Source organism: Neopelma chrysocephalum, unplaced genomic scaffold (genome assembly GCF_003984885.1).
Source record: "Neopelma chrysocephalum unplaced genomic scaffold, ASM398488v2 Primary Assembly neopelma1_147, whole genome shotgun sequence".
NCBI classification, from domain to species: domain Eukaryota; kingdom Metazoa; phylum Chordata; class Aves; order Passeriformes; family Pipridae; genus Neopelma; species Neopelma chrysocephalum.
The window spans coordinates 5,131,016-5,155,507 of record NW_020897809.1 but is presented as its reverse complement, the minus strand read 5'-3'; the positions used below and the strand labels follow the sequence as shown (position 1 = coordinate 5,155,507).

Below are 24,492 nucleotides of genomic sequence, written 5' to 3'. Positions count from 1 at the left end.
ATCCACTTCAGAACAGAGATGGGGCTGGTGGGAGCTGAAGACTGAACACAGGGTTTCACGTCTTGAGCCATAATGGTGCTTCTTTCAGCAGCCAGTCAAGGGATTTGGTTAGAGACATTATTATTGCAGCTTTTGCCATTTTGCAATAACTTGTGTGGCAGAACAGCAGGACACTGACTGATGTCCCAGAGTTCTGTGGCACCACTGCAGCAAGTCATCCACTGATGGAGCTGGGTGGGAAACAGTGGCACTGCAAGAGAAGGAAGAGGTGGGTTTAGGGCAGACATTAAACAATGTGTTTTATTTCCTCTCCAGTGTCCCCCAGGGACCTCTAAAGTGTGAGTTACCTTGGGGCAGACTCTGCAGGGGCCTGTTTCAGCCCCTTAGCACTCCTTGGTACTACTCCTCTGGAAGTGCATTGCTTGATGGGAACCTGGTTTGCAAGAATGACTCCTTTATAATTTTGATGAAAATCAGGAGTGATTTCATTGCTGTCAGTTACATCATACTTATTTCAAAATAATTAAAAGTGAGAATAGAATTAGACCTACTTGTCTTTAGCAATGTCTAATAGAGGGGATGTACCCATAAAGGTCATGAGTCATCAACAGAAAGGAAACTGTCTGCTCTTTATTGTAGCTTTTGCAAACATGCCAAGGTGTGTTTAGGTGTTAGGAAGGAAATCACCATCTCTTTGCAGAACAGTTGGACAATGCTCAGCTACTGAGGGTGGAGTGGGAATAACAGTGACAGTGAATCAGGAAAGCAGGGCAGGATTTGTATTTCTAAACTTTACCCTTTACTACTTTACCCCTGCTACTACTGCAAGAGACCTACCACCTACATTTCATTTGACTTTGCATGTGTTTAAAGTTATGTCATTGTTAGTATTTATTATTACATTGATCTAGTACATATAGGCTTTGGTCACAGAAAATAAGATTATTAGACACAGTACAAATGCATACTAGATAGTCCCTGATCTAAAGTGCTCATGATGTACCTGCTTCCACCTTCACATTGCTATTTTTTTCCCTGATCAGTAGGACTTTTGAGTCTATTTCCATACTATTTCTTTCGTCCAAAACACACATGCTGTTACCCCCGTCCAGTATTTGTCACTACTTTTTCTAGGTTTTTGACCTAGTGGAACCCTCTCCTGGTCGCTTGCTGTTAATCTCGTATGAGATGCTTCGCGTGTAACTGGTGCACTTGGCCATTTTTTGGTCGGTCTGACTTCTGAACAGCAACGAGGCTTCCACCACCTTCTCCGGGTGGGACACGAGGGATCCGGGGGAGGTCGGAGTGGCCAAGCCCAGAGCCCGGGTGGGCATTTCAGAAGGGACGCGGAGCGAAGGGGAAGGACAGGACGCCCATCAGAAGAGCAGCCGGGAGCCGGGAATGAGGAGCCGGAGCGGGAAGGGAGGGGAGCTGGGCGGGGCGGGCGGCGCGGGGCGGGCGAACACTCCCAGGGACACACACACACACATCCCTCCTTCCCCCCGCCCTGACAGCGCTGGGAGTCCTGGAACCCCCGCGTCCTGCCCACCCTCCGCCGCCTCTCTTGCCCTCGCCGGCGGCTCTGCCGGGTCCGGGCCGGGGCGGCAGCTCTGGGAGCCGCATGCCGGGGGCCGAGCAGGAGCAGGAGGGCGCAAGGTGAGTGCTGCCCGGCGAACCTGGAGCGGCTCGGCTGCTCCGGGGTAGGCGGGGGCAGCCGTGGCGGAGCTGACCTGGGGGACCCGCCGGGCCTTGGGGGACCCCGCTCGGAGCGGGGGCGGTTCGGGAAGGGACTCCCGCCAGCTCTTGGTGCGGGGAACGGGACGCACCCTCCTCCATCTCCTTTCGCCTTCACCCCGCTCCGGCGATGCCCCGTGGAGGGGGAGGCACAGGGGGACCGCACCGCCCGAGCTTCGCCCCACCGGGGTCGGTCCTGGGGAGGCGGGACCCGCGGGCTCCGCTGGGGACCCGCAGCCCCGTGAGGGGCCCCGGTGGGGCGGCACCGGGCGCTCGACCCGCTCCCTTTCGGGGCTCAACGGGCGATGTGCCTTTATATGTTTGCGGTTTTGAATAACTTTTAATGTTTATTCAGTGGCAGATCTTACACGAGTGCGGGTTTAGGAGGATGGGCCGCGGTGCCGGGAGCTGCCGCCGCCTCTGAACCCCGCGGTGTTATCGCGGACCGCGGTGCCCCCGCTGCTCTTTGCCTTGGCGGGGCCCGGGGCCGCTCTCGGCCCTTCCCTCCTCCTCGGGGAAGGACGTGGGGGAGGTTCGAGCCGAAAGGAAAGTGGAAAAAAACAAACCCGGAGCGTAATGACTTACACTTGTGAAGCGCGGCACGGCAGCCTGTGGAGGGGCTGTAATTAGAGACAGCGCTGATTAGCGAGGCACGGACCGGCGAGCGCCCCGGTTCGAGTAGTTGGTGCAGGTGAACTCGCGGAGCCGGGTCGGGGCCGCGCTGCAGGGTCAGTGTGTTACAGCTCATCCTGCGCGGTGCTTGGCACAAATCCGTGATTTACTAGGGAACCATTTACATTAATGCAGGAACTCCAACTTTGGTAATGAATATCTCTATTTTTCTTCATAGTTCTTCCATCTTGTGAATGTATAAATCTTCACGTATACCTTTTCTATGTATGCCTATACTCATTGATATAATTTCTAGCTAAATGTTATCCTTTAGTGCATTTTCATAGTGAAAGGACAGAGAAAATTTGTTCATCCTGAAACACTTGTCATTGTATTAATTTGGTTGCATACTTAGTTCTTTAGCACATACAGAGGTCTAAGAAGTGCAACAAGTTAGGAGATGGATGTTGTATCTGTACAGAATTGAACAGAAAGTTCAGAATAGAAGAAGACATAGGATTTGGAAACAAATGGAGTTAAAATATTTATTGCAGAATAAAAGGGCTTGCAGAATGTAGGTAGCAAAGTGTGTGAAACTGAGCTGCCCTGGGGCAAGTGAAGTAAGGGAATGTACAGGAATAGCTTTGGCTTGTCCTTAACTGGATTCAGCCCTTCTATTTAAAATTTTTCTATGTGTGACATGATGCCTGTTTTCAGTAAATATTTGTTACACAGTTTCAGTACACAAAAAACCATATTGTTTTGATCAGAAATCCTGTTCAATTCCCCATCGGAGTCGTGCGTATAGGTTCTCTGTGACAAGGCCTCGTGACCCGTGCAGACACTGTAACATTCAGTATCATTCCCTGCACATTCTCCCAGACCTCTGCTCTGTTTTGAATAGCTCACTTCTTCTCAGGACTGCTTTTGTGTAGACAGTTGTTCTGGCGTCAGTCCAAGTTGTGGGAGTCGTATGTGCGCATGATTTGGAGGTGTATTATGTGGAGTTGCTTCCAGCAAGTGGCCAGTGAGGCCACATGGCCCTAAACAAAACTGTTTTGTTTTGCTGCTCATGAATTGCAGTGGGCAGTACCTGCTTCTGCTCAGGAGTTCATGCATAATGTCTTCATATTAACTCAGGAACTAGTTTTTCTCATGTTAAATCTTTTGCTTTAGGTGTTAAAGAAAATTAACCTGACCTCTTAAATTTTGTTGGTGCTAGAGTTTTATTTGCATGTTTTCAGTGGTTTAGGTTTTTGAACAATCTCTTTTGATGAAATGTGTTTTCTGAGTGTTTTTTGGGGAAGCATCTGCCCGCTGCTACAAATGTTGTAATGAATGCATTTAGAATTCTTTTGGAGTGCTTTATGTGTGTGTATTGTACTGCAGACACGTATTATTCAGTGTATAAGTGTGAGGTGCATTAGGAGAAGTAATTTGTTAAGAGTTGCCACTTTCTTCCTGTGTAGTATGTAGGGAAACTGGGAAATGATATGTTTGTGGAAGACTAAAAGGCCTGGGGTTCTATAAACCACACATTGATTTATTTTGTTTAACTTAACTAGTCTCTATATAAGTCCCTTTGGTTTTTTACCAAATTGTGCCTCTTAATTTGTGAGGGTGTGTTGTGGATTCCCGTTGTCCAGCTCATATGAAATCTGGACTTAACAAATGGCTGCAGTCTTGCCCAAGTCTTTAGGAGACTATAGAATTACTGTTCTGTAGTAGGTAAAAAACTTGGAAAAGAAAGGACTTGGTGAATGTGCTCCAGTAACCTGTGATTAACACATACCTGTGCTTTGCTTTTGGGTATAAGAGCTACAAAGTAGCTGTACTGAAATAAATGGTTCTGTAGCATGTCACTGTGGTGGTCTCCACCCCCAAATGTAACATAGAGGATGTGCAAACAAACCAAATGTGTTCTCCCACCCAGTGTCTGCCAGGGTTGAACGTGCAGTGATGTGCTGCCAGGTACTGAAATGTGGGCAATGATTAACTTGCAGGTGCTCAGCACAGCACAGGATCCAGCTGAAGGGGTTTGCTGGTGAATGGACCAGGCTGTTAATACCTAAACACAAGGGCATAGGTATCTGTACATTTATTTACTTCCTAGTCACACGCTATGAGTAGCTTGAGGATTTCAGATCTGAGAAGGTGTTTGAAGTAACGTGTATCTTATACAGACCACTGCTGAGGGGCAGTACTTGAGGGCATGGCCAGGAGTGAAATCCAGCAATTCCCTCCAAAAAATTGTTAACACTGGACAAGAAGCAGAAGTTTTATGTTCTTGACAATAAAAGAAAGAGAATTTTTGCCTTTCATGTTAAATCTTTATATATACAATCAGAAATGTAACTGGAAAGGTGCCCTATACTGTTGTTTTTATTTTTTTCCTTTCTGTATAGAGTTAATTACCCCCATGGTCCTCCTAACACTGCAGGTGTAATCAATGTGTGGTACAACTTGGATTCAAAAAGGTTTACTGGCTTTTATACCACTGAAGCTTACATAAACTTGGAAAGTTGGCAGGAATTATCTGGACCTGTGTGGTTTCTGTAGAACAAGAACAGCTGCTATGCTGGTATCATCTCTCAGACATTTTAGTTGTTAAATAGAAGTACAGCTTTCATTAGTTTATTTTAAACATTTCACCATTTTTCCCAAATAAATTTTTGGGTTTATAACTGGGAGAAGAGTATGTCCATTACGCCGTCTGTACTGTATCAGGAATCCTACTGATTTTATGTTAGATACAACAGTAGTGTTCCCTCAGAAGGTTTTGTGTGGACCATCACATGAAGACCACAAGGAAATATTTGGACAGCCTGTATTTTGGGGGTGACTGACTGCTTCTGCCTGTGTGTGGCCTTAACTGATGCATCCACAGAGCAGGTGGTTGGGAGAGGTTAGAGATGTAGGGATGGCAGCAGCACCACGTTTGTATTGACATGTGCTTATGATGGGGGCATCCCAAGCCTGGTGTTCCCCCGTAGATAGTGAGGTTCTTATGTGAGTATGAGCCCTAAAAAACTTGCCCTACAGAAATAGGTGCTGTCAAAATTAGCATTTGTTGATGCCCCACAGATAAGTAATTAATATCCTAGAAAAAACTCTCTCAAGTGAGTTGATTGCTGTGTGGAGGGGTGATCTTGCAAACTTTCTCATGTAGGTTTGGATTTTGACTGCACTTAGCAATTGCAGGTGAAAAGCTGGAAAGACTGAAAAGAAGATAATTTTAGGACAATAGATCTTTTTGTCTACCATTGAATGTATTAAATAACCAAGAAAATAAATGCAAAACCAACTTGAAACACTTCAATGATGTATTAAACTGTGCAGCACTCTTGAATGAAATAATCATGATTATTAAGACTGTGGGCTGAAAGGATCATCATTTTAATATTAAGGAGGAAATGTGACACCATTCCAAGCAGATAAAATCTTGAACCTGCTGCTGTTCCCTGGCAGTGATGATTCTGAGAAAGGGGGAAATGGGTTGTGTTTGTCTCAACTGGGGTGGTGTTTCTCTTGTGTTTAATTTGTTCTTAATGTATGCTTTTTTTGAGGATAAACTTTATTCTGAAGGAAGCAGGAATATGTTGAAAGGATGAGAAGATATGAAGAAGTTGGGCAGTGGTTGCATTAATTTTACACTGGGTATACATGCTGGATCTCGTTTTTCTTTTCTTTTTCTGAGTCTGCCATTACACTGAAAAAGACTTAATTTCAGTGCTAGTTTCAGAAAATGCATCTTTTTTGCTTAGTAAATTATCCCTTAAATTTGCTTAGCATTGTATAGCCCTTCTAATATTCTTTACAGAAACAGCACAAATATTTCTGGAAATAGTTTTCCTGTAGATAAAATCTAGATTTTAAAAAATCATGGAAAAATTCTTTGTGTTTATTGTTACAACTCTTGAATAACAACTTGTTGTTGTTATTCAAATTCAGAAGTTTGAAGAGGATAGAGTTAAATGAATCTCAAATTGCTGGCTGTATGAGTCACTAAATTGGGAACATAAATACTCATATTCTTTGGAAAGAACCTCTCAACATTGTTTTCCTGCATAGTGTCAACTGCAAAACACAATACAGTATGTTTAGCTTACAAGTAGTTGTATTTGCATTTGAAATCATAGTTTATGATAAAAGTCAGATAACTTTTTGCCCTTTTTTGCTTGTCCAACTGACTAAAGGCTAGCACTAAGTCTCTAGTAGAAGCTACATTATTATACTGTTGTGTTTTGTGTGCTTGCTTTGTTGAGAAGAAATAAAAACTTGGAGAGGGAGAAAAGAGTAGAGAAAGGGCCAGTGCTGGAGAGCTCTCCTTGCACACTGATAAAAGGGATAGGTTGTTTTGTTTACTGTCTGGTGCTGAAGCCAGATACTGGAAATAGGAACATCTGGATCTCTTAGTCCCGAGAGAAACAGATTTGTCTCAGAATGACATATGTAATTTCAACATCACTGACAAAAAAATCCTTCATATCTGTTTCTTAAATAGAATATAGTACTTAGTGTTCTCTGTATTCTGCCTAAACAGTATATTCTCTTTAAAATGTTCTGTTCAAGTCTTTGGAAGTGTTTCATAATTTCAGATTTTTTTTCCCTAATCAGATAAGGGAGGTTTAGTTGTGTGTTGTTAAGACACAGAGTACTGAGGCATTAAATTTTTTTTTTTACCTGATAAGTCAATCAACTTTTATCCCTAAAAGTGACATGTAAGCTCACAAACATTCCATACTGGGCCCTACACTGCTCAAGTTTGAGTTGAAACCACTAAAAGACCGAAAGGTTCTGGTAACTTTACAGACTGGTGAATTTGAGAATGGTGTCTCATAGCAGGCTGTATTTCTCCAGCATGGAGGATTGTTCCATGTCAGTGCTCTGGCTTCAGCCTGGAATGAACTTGTACTTATTTTTTTATTTAACTGTTGTTTTTACCTTTTAATGTCTTCCGTGCTGAGAATAAATACAACATTCACGCTATTTCAAAAATAAACACTGTCTTTTATATATGGCTGGTTAGACTGTCTCGCTGTCTATAGCAAGTGTGTGTGTGTGTGGGAGAGGGAGCTAAATTTGACACTTGCTGTGAGACAGGATCATTAGATTATTTTAAAGCTTCTTCTCTGTCATCTTGGAAAGTTCTGACAGACTCACCAAAATGTGCAATGTCTCTGAACTATTTCCTACAAATATCTTTGTATATACACTTGTGTACAGTACCTATATAAAACTTAACTGCACTTCTGAAGAGGAGACAAGGTGGTTGTTTCTAATAAGATGCCTTCAGAACAGGAATAAAAGCTCTTAAAAATATGTATTTGAAAAGGTCCTCCAAACCCTTATTCCTTACTGCATCAGGTGCATATTTAGAGAGGGTAAGTAATGATATGCCACGTGTTCATGGAGGTCAAAACTTACTTGAAATAACCATGGTGTGTGTGAAACGAAGTTTATGGTATGCTGGGCTTGGGTTGAAGTGGTTCTACAATGTGGAATTCTCAGCACTGGCTGCTACTTTGAGTTGTAGTCAGGGGAAATGTTCTTGAAGAGCTTCTTGAGTTCTCTCTGATTTCCCTGAAGTGTGCTGCAGTGGCATGGAGATGTTTTTCTGAGGTTTTCAGATACGGCAGTTGCAAAACAATTTGAAGGAAAGTTTGCTTTTAGAATTTATTGTTGTGCAGTTAAATAATGAGGTTTTGTTTAAAGTTTAAATCTGCCCTTCAACAGCTGTTTGCCCAAGGTGGGAGCTGGTTTGGAGCTGAGTGCTATCAAGATGGGAGATACTGTGTGCTTGCTGACTTTGTGTGAGGAAATGTGACTTTTCAGAAAGAAATATGAGACTAAATATGTTCATTCACTAGAAATTACAGACTTTTGTGCAGCTAGTAAGGAAATGGGAAACTGGCTCTTTAAGGATGTTAGAATACATACTTGCTAATTGGTAATCTGTGTTCAGGTTTTGTGAGCATAAAGACATTTGTTTGAGAGAATGATGGTGTGTAACAGTTTTGTCTTTGTAGCAGATGCACATTAATCTAGTGATGCTATTGCCTTCTTTTTCATTAAAAGGAATAATGATTTCTGCATTGAAGGGTCTCAGGGTTCAGTAAAGCTTTTTTCTGCAGTTCTCATATCAACTAAGTATAACAAGAGACTATTTCAACAATGCAAAGCATTTTAGTGAAGGTGAGGAGCTGTGGGAACATGTTTCATCAGAAGATATTAGTTATTTTTGCTTTAACTGTAGTGAAGCGAACAGCTGTTGAATGATACATTATTTTTTAACAACCACTACTGTGAATATCTTACTTGTCTAGAGATACGAACAGGGAGTGGAGGGAAAGGCAAAAAGTATTTTTAGCCTGAGGATCAAAGTGTATCTACACTTTGTAACACAAGGGGAGGGGGGAAAAAAGGGAGGAGAAAATGGGCTTTCTGTAGAGTATCAGTTTTAACAAGATATAAGTTACAGGCTGGTTTGAGCCCGTGAGCTGTTGTGAATTCAATACTTTTCTTGAACCTTCTAATTTTTTCTCTTCAAATGATCCTGCAATGCTGTTCTCTGTAGGTTTTCAGAGTGCTGTGCTATACTAGTGCTATACTACTATGCTTTATTTTTGTCCATTTAAGGGCAATTGCAGAACTCCCAGAATTAAATAGCCATGAATAAAATACACTTAAATATAACCCGCTTTTCAGCTGTTGAGCTAATGGCTTACCACTGCTAGACTTTTCTCTACCATTATGTGGTGTAAGAATCTACTCTAAGGCAGGTGGACTGATAATGCTTCAGATAATCAAAGTTACTGTTTTTAATGAAAGCATAAAAATGTATTTCTTTGTGGAGATAATGAGAGAATTTTGGGGTGCCTGCTTGTTTCTGGGGACTCTAGTGTTGAATAAGCTGTCCTTGGTCAGAGAAGATGAAGTATGTTGTATTTGAGATGTCTCCTCAAAACCAGCAAGGATGTTTCTCCAAGGCTGTTTCCTCAGTAAGATAGTGATAGTAGTGTTAATCATAGTTGCTATAAATAAGTCTTTGACATTGTTTTCTTATGTTTTTGTTCTGGAATTGCCTTTTGCCCACTTCCTGCTATTACAGCACAACACGATCTCTAGGACAGCACCTAATCCAAGTGCATGTTCCTTATCTGGAGCAGGCAAGGCTCAGTGTGCAGAGGCTGAGGAACATCTGAGGCAAAGTCTCTTAAATTAATATTCATTGACTTGTCTTGGCATCTGGCTTCAAGTTGTTAAGAGGGAAGCTGATAGATTTATTTTCCTCTTTCAGGTTTCGTCATGTATCTTGCCTATGCCTTAAAGTTCAAGTCCAAACAAGAGTTGGATGGTGATATAGAAAGAGGCACCTGTGAACAGCGCATTTTTTTTTCTGAACATTATTCCTTTGCTTCTTGAATTGCATTTTATTTTCTAAGATGTTGTTATTTTATTACTGGAGGCTAATTTCTGAGGATAGTGGTAGTAGTCTGATTGTGTGTGTAGATATATATATATTTAAATATATGCAAAATTTTCCTTTGCTAGTTTTAGCTTTAATTTTTGTGGTTCGCTTTGAATATAAGGAATATTTTTCAGAGAGTATAAACCTTACAATACATTTTATTTCCACAGAACAATTCAGTTTTATTTTAGACCTACGGAAAACCTTTTTGTTCACTAGAAAATGTCCATAAAAATATTTTTGATGCTTGAAAAAATATATCCCCCTTGTACATCTTAAAATAGAAAAGTTTTTATTTAACAAAAATTATTTATTCTTGAGAAAGGGTCTTAAGAGCAGTCCCTGGCACACGAGTCAGGAGATAATGTACCAGCTGAGAATTTTTCATTGAAATTGTTTCTGAGTAAGGGAAATAGTGGTAATATTTCATATCCATGGCTTTGGAGAGTGTTGACAGATAGTGATTTTTCCATTTGTCATTTAGAAACTAAAAAACTGGTGGTATTTTGACAAGGCCATAAAACTTGTCCATTGTGTGGAGATCAGCTGTTTAATTACCTGCTGCTCCTGGTAGAGAGTGAACTAGGACCTGTGCAGACCTGCTGGCAGGAAGAGGATGACAAAAGAGTATCCCTGCAGCTTGTCTGACTCATTGCTGTCCAACCTTTGGAGTGGGAATGAGGATTGCTGCTGGATGGCAATCCTGAATGGACACCTGGTCCCAGAGCTTTGAGATGTTGAGCATCTCAACGGGCAGGAAGGAAGGAGAAGGAGGGTTTGAAAGAAACTGGCTGATGTGGACAAAAGCCACTCAAGGTGCCAGGAGTTTATGCTCCAGCAGACAGGAATTCCATGGTGGGTATTGCTGGAACATTGTTCGTTTAGGGGTGTGGGAGGGAAGTTAGAGGGATGCTCCGTACCGTGTGCAGCGATCCCAAGGGAGTGTGCCCTGGGCTGCTGCCCTGTGGGGGACAGGAGAGGCGCTGTGGTGTTTGTCACTCCCATCTCTTGGTGGCGGCTGAGGGGAAGGATCCTCTCCCAGCTGCCCATCCCACCTCTCCCACAGCCCGTCCCACCTCTGCTGCACACCTGTAAGGCAGGAGCGTGTTTAGTTCGTGGGTGTCTGGGCAGATCTCTCCCATCACTGGAGATGGAGCAGTGGAGGCTGCAAGAGCCGGTGTGTCTTGAAAGAATGACTCCTGGTATCCAAAAGGCCTGCTGGTGCTGAGGTTGTCGAGGAGAAGGAGTACAGTATGTTACTGACATTTGCAGATATCAGGCTGGGAACGTGAGGGAGTTGATAAATTTGATAAGATGTATTCCTCTTTGTATATACGTGATTTTGTTTTGCAGAACATCTGAGAATGTAAATTGGAATAATGCCATATTTCATTTATTTTCTGTTAAATCCGTGTCAATCTTTATTTATTGTTCATAGAAAAGTTCATAACACAGTAACTTTTATCACTTCTGTCCTCTGCTTTTGCTCCAGTTTGAGTGTGGAAGTCTCAATGCAGAGATCTGTATGGAGTGTTAGCTTAGATGTTTCCAAGGGTGGGGGGGAGTGCCAAAAACAGGTTTGTTTTTTTTTAAAGTAATACCTTGAACAGTTGTACTGCTGTGGTATTGGCTCACAAGGGAACAGGACAAGCTGTACTTTTTTTTTTTCTGGAATGGCAACCTTGTAGTTTTGTAATTTGAATCTTTCAGCTTTCAACTCTGAGAATTAATGGGCGACTTTTAACCTTTCCCTTGAACTTTTGATCTTACTGGTACAGGTGACTGCAAGAGGAGGTAAAACTCTTGTTGCTATAACTCGTGTGATCATTGAAGCATCTGGGCTTTCCCCATGTTAGGAAATTGCTGCCTGTAAAAGGGGAACTTTGCAGAAGATGTTTAAGTATGGGCTCTTGCAGTGTTGCTTCAAAATGTATTTAAGAACAACTCCCCTCTTCCTGTGCTATTATAGACCAGAGAGACAAGTAATAATTTCATTTTCAACACCTGCTGCTGCTTCTAGAATTACTAGGCTTTTGTGTGGATTTGTTGGGGGGGGGTTGGTTTTGTTGTTTATTTGGTTTGGGGTTTTGTTTTGTGTTTGTTTGGTTTTAGTTTTTGTTGTTGTTTTTTGTTACTGGCCCTTTTTTTCAACATGATCCAAATTGAGATTCAGGAGTAAATTTGAGGTCAGGCACTGATCCAAAAAGAAGTCAGATGGCTGAGTCTGTGTTCCTGCCCTCACAGAGGTGATGCTTTTGTTGTTCTCCCATTCAGAATAGTTTTTTGGATCTTTAAAACAGGATTTCAAAAGCAAATTTGCTCAGAAATAAGCTGTTCTATTATGAGGGATGTTAAAAAAATGCAAGATTAAGAACCTATCCTTGTAAGTCCCTTCTGTTTCTTCTGAAGTGGCAGTGCCACATGCTCTGGTCACACAAACAAGATGTTAATTCCAGTAAGGACCAAATTTTGTTTGCTGATTTTGGGACTTGTAGACACGCTTGCCAGGGATGTTTATCTACTCTTGCATGGACAGAATTTTGAAACCAAGATGGGCATTCTCTTCAGAGCACTTATTTTGTGAAGATTGGCCTTGTCTGCCTGCCACTGATGGGACACGTGCCTGGTGCTCAGCCTTTCATGCTGTCCCTGAAATCTGTCAAGTCTGATTTTGACCCGGGTTTCATACAGGTTAAACCAGCTTTTTAGTGGTTCTTTGTACCTTCTTGAAAAAAGCAAGAGATTATTATCTTGACAAGCACAACCCATTTTCTGGTTATGTTCTAGCAGGTATTAATTAATATACAGTTGAACCTGTTTTCTGTTAATCAATTAGGTCTTTGTGCTGATCATAATAGAAACCAGGTGTCAAATCAAGTCAAGTAATGTGACTTTGATGGCTAAAAATATTTCCCCCCTCCCTCTCTTTTAAATGAAAGGGGGAAAATAAAGCTGTAGGGCTAAGAAGTTTCATGTTAACATCCTGGATCCTGTTACAAAAAAATAATAGTGTTTCATGGTGTAATTAATTTGCTGTATGAAGAGTCTTCATTTGTTCTTGCCATGCAAGTCGTTTACTGGAAACATCTTTGACCATACGGACCTTTTGGAAGTGTTGTAACTTGGGAATTGCTATGGCCAGCATTGGAATATCTCTGTGCTGTTTTGAGAGTGACTTCAACCATGAATGAATTGTTGTTTTCTGCAAATCAGCAAAGTATGATCTGAAGTTATTAAAATATGCTGAAAAGCTTCTGTAAACCTTTACATATCAGAAAGTGAAATTTTCTCCCCCATGTTGTGTGGATCTTTCCATGGCAATGCTGGCTGTGACTGCTGGTCTGAATTAACAGAACTGACACGATGCACAGCCCTGGATTCAGGCTTGCTGACATCAACTCTCTTGGCATTTATTCAAAAAAGTAAACAAAAGACAATCAGTGTTGAGTTTGGCATAACTAGCAAGTCCATAAAACTGCCAAAATCCTTCTCAGTGTATTCATCCAATTAATCCCATTGATGTAGGGCATTTACTTAAGTGAGTAAAACATACTGTGTTTGGTCTTAAAAGTTACTGTCTTAAAGTTTTGGTTTTCTAGTTAATTAGTAACCACAATCTTCACTTATATAGCATTTTTCTTGTTTTTTTGATGTTGTTCTTTTGTAGAAAAAAAATGAATTCTGAAAGCTCAGCACTTACCATGAGTAGCCCTGCTGTAATAAACCAATGTACCAGAGGAGGAATGGAACAAGAAAAAGTTTGGTAAGCTTTACTTCTAATTTTCTAAGAGGTTAGTAGAGAGCAATATTGGGAAATGTAGTTTGAAAATTAAGTAAAATAATAACTTGTTATAACTGATGCATTAATTCTGCAGTATTTAACAACAGAGAAGGAAAAAGGGAAGTATTTTTTCATTCTGGTTTTGAGTTTTTAGCAGATGAGGTGGTACAGGGTGTCATGGGGGATGGGCAGTGGAAAAACTCCTGTTCACTTCAGCAGTGCACCAGTTGTACTCATGGAATCTTTCACATATGGCAAATGTCTTAATCTCCCCATGCTGTTGCTGTGCAGTGCTGGTACCAGCACCCTTCAGTGCTGTGCAGGCTCCTGAGATTCATGCCCTGGGAGACATTAAAAAGCCAATAGTTTCCACTTTGTATATAAAAACCCCTGGCTCTCTACTGGAGGTAAAACCAATTACACTGTTCAGTGATAGATGTGGACAAATGCTTACACTTTATGACAATATTTTTGTGACAATTGCCACTGACCATGCGATTTTCAGCACCTGATTTGCTGTTTTCATGAAGGAAACAGGGTGTTGAGAAAGCTTTGAGACTGTTTCAGCCAGGTTAACAAGAGCCTTTTATTGAGAGCCTGCTGATTTTTACTTGCTGTTGTTCACTTGGTGTTTTTTATGTTATTTATTTACCATGTAGAAAACAACCAAATAAACCCATGACAGGAAGCATGACACCCATATGGGAAAAGCTAACTTACATTGTTTTTGTAGTCTGAGAAATACTCTTGAAAAGCTAAATAATTAAAGAAATAGTAGCAAATGAGTATTTCCTGCAGGATGCTTGTCAGGAAATAAAATGAAATCTTTTTTTTGCTCCTGTTTTTATATAGGATTAAACTAACAGCATCATAATACTGGAATATAGTTTCTTTTAAACATCTCTCATTGTTCTACTACTGTTTCTGGAATATCCTCAACAAAATCTTTGGATGAAGAGGCAGGATGAGGAAGATTTGTGGGCTTCCCTCCTGACTCTCACATACAATGAGGGATGGGGAATTGACACAAACTGTTCTTTTGTTTGATATCTTTTACTGGGTTTTTTATTCTGCTTGTGGTATTGAGCTGGGACCAGTTCTGTTTAATGTTTTTATCAATGATCTGGGTGAGGGGATCGAGGGCACCCTCAGTCAGTTTGCAGGTGACACCAAGTTGGGTGGGACTATTGATCTTCTGGGGGCTAAGAAGGGTTTGCAGAGGGATCTGGACAGGTTGGATCCATGGGCTGAGGCCAATTGTAAGAGGTTCAACAAGGCCAAGTGCTGATTCCTGCACTTGAGTCGCAACAGCCCCACTCAGTGCTCCAGGCTTGGGGCAGAGTGGCTGGAGAGCTGCCCAGCAGGAAGGGCCCTGGGGGTGCTGTTTGACAGCTGGATGAACACGAGCCAGCGTGTGCCCAGGGGGCCAAGAAGGCCAAGGGCATCCTGGCCTGTACCAGCAACAGTGGGGCAGCAGGACCAGGGCAGTGATTGTACCCCTGTATTCCTGGTGAGGCCACACCTCAAATCCTGGGGTCAGTTTTGGGCCCCTCACTACAAGACACATATTGAGGTGTTGGGGAATGTTCAGAGAAGGCAATGGAGCTGGGGAAGGAGCTGGAGCACAAGTCTGATAGGGAGCAGCTGGGGGAATTGGGGTTGTTTAGCCTGGAGAAAAGGAGGCTCAGGGGGGACCTTATGGCTCTACCATTCCTTGAAAAGAGATTGTAGCCGGGTGGGGGTTGGTCTCTTCTCCCAGGTAACAAGGGACAGGACAAGAGGAAATGGCCTCAAATTGCACCAGGGGAGGTTTAGATTGGATATAAGGGAAAATTTGTTCACTAAAAGGGTTGTGAAGCACTGGAACGGGCTGCCCAGGGAATCACCATTCGTGGAGATACTTAAAAGTCATGTAGATGTGGCAGTGAGGGACATGGGTTAGTAGTAGCTTGGCAGTGCTAATGTTAGAGGTTGGACTCAATGATTGTTTTCCAAACTGAATGTTTCTATGATTTGATGAATATAATTTCATTTTTTTCATGGCATTTCTTTGGAATGCTTCATGGCAGTTCTCGGAATGTTAACTGCAATAATGCAGCAGTACAATTTATGCTATGAAGTATTAGAGTATCACGAGTGGATGGTGTGATTTGGTACAAATGTGTAATTAATCTTAGGGAAAGTAGTGCAAAATAGGAGAATTTACTTGTTTGCTAATCTTTGATTTCCTTCAGTCATGTCTGTCCTGCTCCATTCCCCCACCCCACCTAGTCTATATTGTGTACACTAATCTCAGATTTCTTTGGCATACATCCAGTCATACCTGCTAACATTTTTAATCATTCTCTTCCTGTAGTTTTTCATTAAATTAGTCAGATGTTAGATTCCTTCTTCGGGAATTAAATTAATCTTTTTATTTAATATCCTATGATGCTTAGGAGTTCTAATTATGAGATAAAACAGATTCCTTTTTTAAGACATTGTAAAATTACATTGGGATTTAAGGTTAAATAAATATTCATAATTCCAAATGCTCATCTGCAGGAGCAGACACAGCCTCCAAGTTTCTCCCTTTATCTGTCAGTGGTAGGCCAAGTTATTCAATGTGTTACTGAGATGCACAGAATTGTTTCACATTGTAGGGTTAGTTTTATGCCATTTACTTGGAAATGAAGACTTCTAGAACCACTAGAGTACTTGCACTGACTGCTTGTATAGTCACCACTCTATGTTTGGATGTATGCTTGGTAAATATTTTCAATCAGTAAGAAAAATTTGAAATTAAAATGTTAAATTAGAGTCTTGCCTTGTAATGTGTGGTAGCTCATGGGAGTGCTAATAAGGGGCAGTAGAAACTTGGGCTGACTTGTCTTGACACTGAAGTGTTTGTTACTGAAAGAGAAGTTGTTTGGTTTAAGGATATATTGAAATTTAACTCTTCTGAGGGCAGAGAGTAATATAGGCTGTCACAGGTTTTGTGATATGCTTTTATATTTAAGTACTATGTATTAGGCTATAGCAGTGGTATAAAGAGACAGGTTATTACTTCGTGTAAATTGTGGGGCTTGTGCTGAATTACATGGAGGTAAAAATATTTAAGCCAACTTTCGGTGTGCTTTGTACTTCCACGAATGTGTTTAAACCCCAAAAATATCACTTTCACTTTTGCTAATTTCTTACTTTGCAACCCAAAATCTTGTTTGTTCAAAAGGAGCATCATGTTTGCAGTCAGTGGCGTTTCAGTCTGATTTTTTGAATTGAGAAGCTCAGGAGCAGTGTGATGCATGGCTGGTATCATGAATGCAAGTTAGGCCTGACCTCTCAATTCTTTACTATCTCTGACTCAGACATTAGTTGGTGGGTGCAGTAAATACAATGGTAAAAATTTCATTTAGGTTTATGTAATATATATTTGAAGATTTCTAAAATATTGGGTTTTATTTGGTATTCTGGGGTTCTGGAGCTGAATGAACATTATTTTTCTGAGCCTAATAAAGTGCAAGGTTGCATTATCTTACTGCATCATGTGTTTATTACTGCTTATTCATTGTCTGATTCTTGAAACATTCTGATGGCTCTCAGTTTATTTTCATGAAAACTATGACTATTGGTAAGGACTGATGTTAGTCATAGCAAGATTAGGAATGTATACTATTAACAGTATGCGGTAACAGTGGAAAATATTTAATCAAGTCAAAAGCCCCCACAGAGAAAAGCCCTGAGCAAGACCTTATCAAGCATTTAAACATCACTTATGATGCATGTAAAAGGCTTTGATGTTGTATAAGGCCTCCTAGAAACAGAGGGGAGAGTAAATAATTGACAGACTCCCAGTTACCTTGTTATAGCCATTTACCAAGTCTGCTACTCTGGTCCATCAGTGTTTTGTATCTGCATAGTTTGGTGCCTCTACCAGATAAAAAGAAAATCCCTGAATTCTCAAACTTGCAGTGGTTCACTTTCTTCTGTTGCTTTTTCCCCCCCGACACACAAAATCAAGATTACAGCAGCAAAAAAATGCTGGCAGTAGCACCAGTGTGACTGCTGTAATTGTCTGATAACTGAGGGTAGCACTGCAGAGTTCATGTGGGAATCAAATTCAGCTGTTCTCCATGAGCAGGAACACTGAGGAATTCAGCTGATATTATGGATGTTATGACCACTCAGTGTCTGACCTGGTGTGGAATAGCACTGAACAAATCGAGGCTTGAGAGACTGGAAATTCTAGAAGCTCCTGATTTGGCAGATTCTCACTTTCTTAATGTTGAAAAGTGCAAGAAAGGAGCTGAAGAAAGGGAGCAAGTGGGAACTGTGTCAATTCATCCACATTTACTAGGAAAGGAGCTGGCTGGCACATTGTTTTTCAAAACAAATGAGCAGAATTGGAAATTTTCCACATTTTGTTACTGTGTGGGGATTTATAACATGCTTCCTCTAGGCTGGATGAAATCTTGCTAGTCAATCCGTCATGTTACTTAGGATTAAATATTTCCTAACGTAATCCTTTTAAAACTAATAATTGAAATTTGGGGTTCTAGGTGTCTCTCATGACAGAATATGTGGTGGCTTGGCTTTCCATTTCTGTCTCCAAATACTCTGCCCTGTTGCCTGCAGAGTCCTCCTGTTTCTATGACAAAATTACCATCACTTTTAGACCAACTTTCTCTGAAAACCGTACATGTAATGAATAAATAAGTCTATAGATCTTTAACCAAACAAGCATTGTTATATGTGAACTCCAGCGAATTCTGACTTTGTATTTATGACTTGGCTTAAGCTGAGTTTGAGGACAAACTTCTTCAAATCTTTTTTGTTTGTTTTTGTCTTATGCTATAACAGAGAGATGCTTTTTGTTTCAGCTTTCCTTTCCAGTCTGAGATGGAAGTACTTTTGTCATCTATAAAGGCACTAATCTTGACTGAGAGCAGTGGTGTGCAAATAACAACATTAAATATTTTACATGCTGTCTCTCCCATTTTGGAAGAGTTATTATCTCTTCCATTGGGAGTATGAATTACAGTCAAGTTTTTTTGCACTATGCTTTAATAGAAGAATAGCTTGCTTTTTGATAAATTTACTAGAGAGAAATTGGCAACTTGTAACTTATTTTTGGTGACTTTCTATTGAAGCTCCAGTGGGTACAGCAAGAAGGAAGACAAGGTTAGATACTGAACTTAGATATTACAAAAACTAATAGTAAAACGAGCTCCATAATTGCATACATTGAAAGACAAAAGCTTACTGTCATAGTGTGCACGTGTCTGGGATGCCCACATCTGGGTTATGTGAAAATTTTGGAAACTCTCTAGTACAGGAAAAGTAGTTATTTTGGGGTATTGTGCAACCTGTATTTGAAGCTTTTTTTTCTTTTTTTTAAATTAATCTGTTTAAAAAACAAATAGAAACAGGGTCAACTGAAATTAAAAAGATACTTGAACCAACATGCCCGTGACTCCAAGTAAAAGCAAGATAGGAAAGCAGGGGTGAGCAGCTGAAAATCTGCATCTTCATGGTGAGGTGGTGTGTAGATCCCACAAAGATACTTCCCTTAATGCCTGTGGTGTAATCACACAACCCTTCTTCCTTCATGAGGATCAGAACAGGGCAGCTAAATTGCTGCATACTGTAGCTCAAGCTGACTCCTAACTTGTGTGTGGGAAGTAAGGTTTCATGCCATAAATCACCATAATTCTGGGGCAGCTTTTGCCAGCTGCTGGTTGATGAAGGAAGAATTATGCGTCTGGAATTACTGTAAGAAGAGAAACAAGTTGCACAACTTTCCCTGTTTCTCTATATCCTTGTTTAATCAGTAGAAATGAGTCATCCTGAAGAGCTGAATTAAACTGGCTCTAGTCAAGTGCAGTTTAACTGCAGATGTTTGTGATTACAAAAGGCACATACATGTTTGGGGAATGCAGGGTTACAGTGTGTGCAAAATGGAAGGCCCATAAATTACAAATTAACACTTTGGATAGCTGGGTAAAATTAATCTTATTTGCAAGAGGCCTGAAATTAGTTGTTTTCTAGTAATGTCTTATTACAAAGACAGAAAATACTCTTCTTGGAAAGCTGAAGAATATTCAGGATAGTTAGCGTAACATAACAATTATGACTGACTAGTTTTAATAAAGCACATAAATATTTACAATGTATATATATATATATAAAAAAATCACTTCTATGTTACCTAACGTTCCTGGTTTATTAATGTACTTCTCTGCCCATAAAAGGAGTAGTAGAACTGAAAATTGTTACGAGGGAGTCCCTTGCATTGGGACTTGCAGCCTGAGAGCCAGTCCCTTAAAGGAAGTGGATGAAGATTCAGGAGAGCGATGTAGGACGTGGAGAGGGTGACTCATCTCAGGTCCTGCAGCACACCCACAAACTGCCAGAGATGAGAATGTGCTGAAATGGTTAAAGCAAGCACAGTCACCAGTTGCTGACTTGCCTCATGCACTCATGAAATGGGCTTTGTAACTGAAGAAAATATGCCCCGGAGGCAAGTACAAGTTTAAACATATGTTTAATCATCGTGTCTTACAAAACTAAGTATGGATTGCATTTCCTCATCCTGCATGGGATCAAAAAACTCTTGAAGGCTGCCTTGAGAAAGAGAAAGCAAAGTGTTCAGGTTGCCCGCTGGCCGGAGCCCCACGAGGTGGCAGCGTTGGTCCAAGCGTGAGGCTGTTCCTGGGGTTCAACTCGCTGGTGTCCCTCTCTCTGGCTTCAGGTTGTTCTCCTTCCCCCTTCCCACCTTGCCCTTTTTCTGGGCCCACATGAAGCAGTAGAAGCAGAGGTGAGAGTTACTGATTGTTGTTTCTAAAGCCATCTCACCAGACTGAGGCTGCTGCTTGTAGGTAATATTTGGTAGGGGTTTTGCACAGAGTTTATTTCTTCTTTTTTTGGTGAGGGATCATCACTCACCAGATTCCTGGATAAAGCTGTCATCTGCATTTTGTACATGTGATTACATTGTCTCTAGGTCATACTTCAAATAATTTCTGTTGATATTACGTCTCTCAAAACATTTGCTACATCCTGATACATTTGCTATGTGTGACTGTTGTGCTCTACCTGCTTTTTCATTGTTAGGTGACTCTTTGTTACAGCTGTTAGCCTAGGGAGGGAGTTACAACAAATATTGCTGGAATAACTACTTGGTTCCAATTTGATGTCAAGAATTTTTTATCCAAGTAAAAGGTAATCCCATCTTTAGGCTGCCCTCAGTGGTATTTTGTTTATAAATGTGTGTTAGTGAACAGACTGGTGATGTGGCTTTTATACTCTGATGTACAAGTAAATGGAATGTTCACAGGGGGTGTATACATTTATTAAAGGATGAAGAATGTTTAAAAACTATAACTTTTAGTTACTTTGATGTAGGAAAGAAGTATAAAAATCTGTCAGTCCACCTGTCTTTAGAAGTATCTTCTTCCATTCATCTGGATGGACTGTATTGGTGAATCTAGAAAAGATAAGTGATAAAAAAATTTCACTTTGGACTGTGGCAGTCACTCTTTTGTCTGGAACAGGAATCATTGGAACTGAGAAGCTGAATCTGTATAGCTTTATTTAAAGAACCAGGCTTTCACATTTTGGCATGTTAACATTTTTTAAAATTTATTTCTATTTTTCCCCTCTGAGAAGTGCATCCTGTCAGGGTGATAAATATCACTGGTCATTAGGCTTGGATCACCAATGTTAATAACTAATAGACTATGAAAGGAGGGCCCAGCATCCCTAACTCATGTTTTGATTGTTTGCAAGTTGAAGTTATATTATAGTAGATGAAAATGTCTCCTTCAGAGCAATCTTCCAAACATCAAATAAATGAGTTTGCATAGTTGAGAACAAGGATGAAATTTGTAACCTTAGTTTTTATTTGTGCTGTAAAGCCTCATCTTTTCATTCAGATATGCAGCATCCAGCTGTATTTTCTTTTCCTTCTCTATTACCTTATGAAAAAACCTACAATAATTGCAGAAAAAATAAACATTTCTATTTGAAAAATACAAACAAGCAAAGTAAAGGAAAACGTTGCCTTTCACCCTTCATAGTTGTTGTGGCTTAACCCCTAACAAATAATAATGAAAATAGTAATTGTAATGAAAAGGACAGGGAGATACAAGGGATGCACAGTACAGTTGCTCACCAGACACTGACCATGCCCAGCCCATCCCCATGCAGTGATCAGCCCCCTCCAGCAAACTTATACACTATATCCTACATTATGGAATATCCCTGTGGCCAGTTCAGGGCACCTGCCCTGGCCATTTCCATCCCACTTTCTCATGCAGCTCCTCACTAGCAGAGCATGTGACACTGAGAAGTCCTTGGCTCAGGGTGAGCTCTGCTGAGCAACAACCGAAACATCAGTGTGTTATCAGCATTATTCCTGTACTGAATCCAAAACACAGCACTGTTCCAGCTACTCAGAAGAAAACTAATTCTATCTCAGCTTCTCTCTTTGGGTCTCCCCAACCCCAGCCTGTACAGAACAGTGAGATAAATATGGCTCTATTTTGAAAGCTATATAATGTGTTTCTGTTCCACAGATTAAAATGCAAATTGTATGTGACTAGATAGATGAAAAAAAAATAGCTGCACTCAAGTTTTTTAAAACTGAGGTCTCTTTGCAATTTCATTCACATTCAAAACTTTATAATTTATTATTTATTACTACAGCAGAACTAGAAGATCTGGTGAGCTGTAACTGGGTATGCTAAGGCATGTTTCCCTCGCTCTCATATCTGTTTTTTCTCTAACAACTTAATACAGTGAGTGAGTCATGGTAAGTTAACTACAAATCAGTGAGAGATTTGTGTCAAAGTGCAGACAGGGAAAGTGATGCTTAGCTTGTATTGTATGTACCCTGGTATATAGCACCTTTTCTGTCCCATTCATCAGATTTCATAAGGTTTGGGGTTCTTTTTCTTCCCCCGGATATCCTCTCATTTTTCTGAACTAGCAACTGATCCAAGGAACTCTTTCATCTTTCTCCTCTGTGCTGTGTTGACATGGGGGCACTCCATAGCAAAACAGAAAACGGGGAAATATCCACCAATCTCCATACTAATGAAAAAGAAATCGGGGAGAAAAAATAGGATTTAGAAGATTAAATTACTTTATCATTAAACATTGAAATTTATTTGATAATCTGCTTGTTTATTATGACCGAAATAACATAATAATAATAAACTCTTCCCATTCTTGCCTTCCACTCATAGAAAATGATCTGGTGAAGTTTCTATGATGGTTCAGTTAATTTCCAGTCAATTTTTGTAGGAGATAAAGCTATCTCAAATCCATTGTGCATCATATGGTTAATCCAGAGGTTAAATTATGACTCCTTTAATGGTCTTAATATTCTGTTTCTTATTTAATCTGCAACTCAGCTGGCACAAGGCAATGTTTGCCTGGTCACGGGGTACCGAATTGGTTCTTTTGCATTTCATTTCAACAGAGATTTGAAATAATTCATGAAAAGTTCTCTTCATTCTGATTTGTATTTCGTTATATTTGGAGGATGTTTTAAATTTATATATGATGTGTATGTGTTCACCATTTACAGCATGATTGTAAAATAAAATAAAACTATTGGACGCAGGGAGAGGGGAATTTAAAGGGAAGGTTCCCGTAGGTGTTACATTGGATAGGCTGCTGAATATTTGTTCCTTCAGGATCTTTTCATTCTGCGTTTACTGGAGTAGGAGAGTTGTGAGGAAAATAAGCTTCAGTTATCGCTTGCCATCAGGGTTCTGTATGTAAATAGGAGAGCGCAGGATAATTCCCAGCGGGATCGCAGAGCGCGGGGAGGTGAGGGCAGTGCAGGGCTGTGCTTTGCCCAGCGGAGGGCGGTGTTTGCCGCCGGTGACTGCACAGGGGCTTTGCTTTAATAAATGTGTCACCTTTGAATTCCATTTAAGCCTCAGCCAAGCTTCTCCCACTTGCTGGTGTTTGTTTTTTATTTTGTAGGACTTAATATTGCAATACTTAGTTTCTTGGTAGTTTTTCAGTATCTATATCATTTCTTCTCCTCTTTGAGGGTTATGTCTGTCTGGTTTTGCTCGTACTGTGTATGTGTGCTGTGCAGGTATGACTGGAACTTCTGCCCAGCAGCGTCCTTCAGGTCTGTATGAGTGCTCTGCAGTTTCCTCCTATCAGGCTGAGGAGATTTCTCTTACAACTCCCAAATAGCCTGTTTACAAGAAGACTGTGCAATGTCCCCTTGCTCTGCGCACTGTGTTTGCAAACACTGTATGTGGTAACTTTGTGGTCATAAACGCAATAGCGATTTCTTCCATTCCTCTGCCGATGTGCAGCTTCGTATCACTGAAGCAGCTGTCCCTGTCTGCCTGAGGAACACAGTCCGTGACTGTTGAGTCTCTTTGTTTTTCTCACAAACAGTACAGGCGGGACTTGAGCATGTTTTTCTCTTACCATGCTCCTGCCTCAGGCCTTTCAGCAACTGCCTTCTACAGGAACACAGAGTTGTCACAAAGGGCAGGTAGGAAGGTTGGCCAAGAGCTCTAGAACTAAGAAAAACTTGTTTTGGATTCTGGATCTCTGTTATCCTTATTTAAAGGAAATGGTCTTGTGTTAAGTTCCTGGGTATTATTTCCTCGTTCTTTTCAAATCAAGCTGTTTTAATCAGTGATTAAAATAATTTTTTTTTTTCCCCCAGTGAGGAATCTGTGACTCTTTTGCCAAAGTATTGGTAGTCCCAGGAACTATCTAATCTATCCCAAAATCGCTGTTCATTTAGGATTTTGCATCTGCTGGGTGAATAGATGGAGATAATTAGTAGTCTGGTGAAACTACAAGCTGTGTTTCCCCTGAGGAAACTGCTAAACTGTTTTCTCAGCCTAACCAAGTGACTTAGGAATTGCTCAGA

At 40.8% G+C, this 24,492-nt stretch overlaps 1 protein-coding gene across 2 annotated transcripts in view; it reads left to right on the top strand.

The window, feature by feature from the left end:
* Positions 1-1,545: 1,545 nt before the first annotated feature.
* ARHGEF3 (Rho guanine nucleotide exchange factor 3) overlaps positions 1,546-24,492 on the top strand; it is a 113,917-nt gene continuing 90,970 nt past the window's right edge. For both annotated transcript variants that reach the window (XR_003536980.1, XM_027700759.1), the window contains exons 1-2: positions 1,546-1,656; positions 13,485-13,580. Coding sequence is in view for 1 of the 2 variants with exons in the window: in XM_027700759.1 (XP_027556560.1) it covers positions 1,622-1,656; positions 13,485-13,580 (131 nt within the window). In the remaining variant the exon portion in view is untranslated. The remainder of the gene's footprint in view (positions 1,657-13,484; positions 13,581-24,492) is intronic.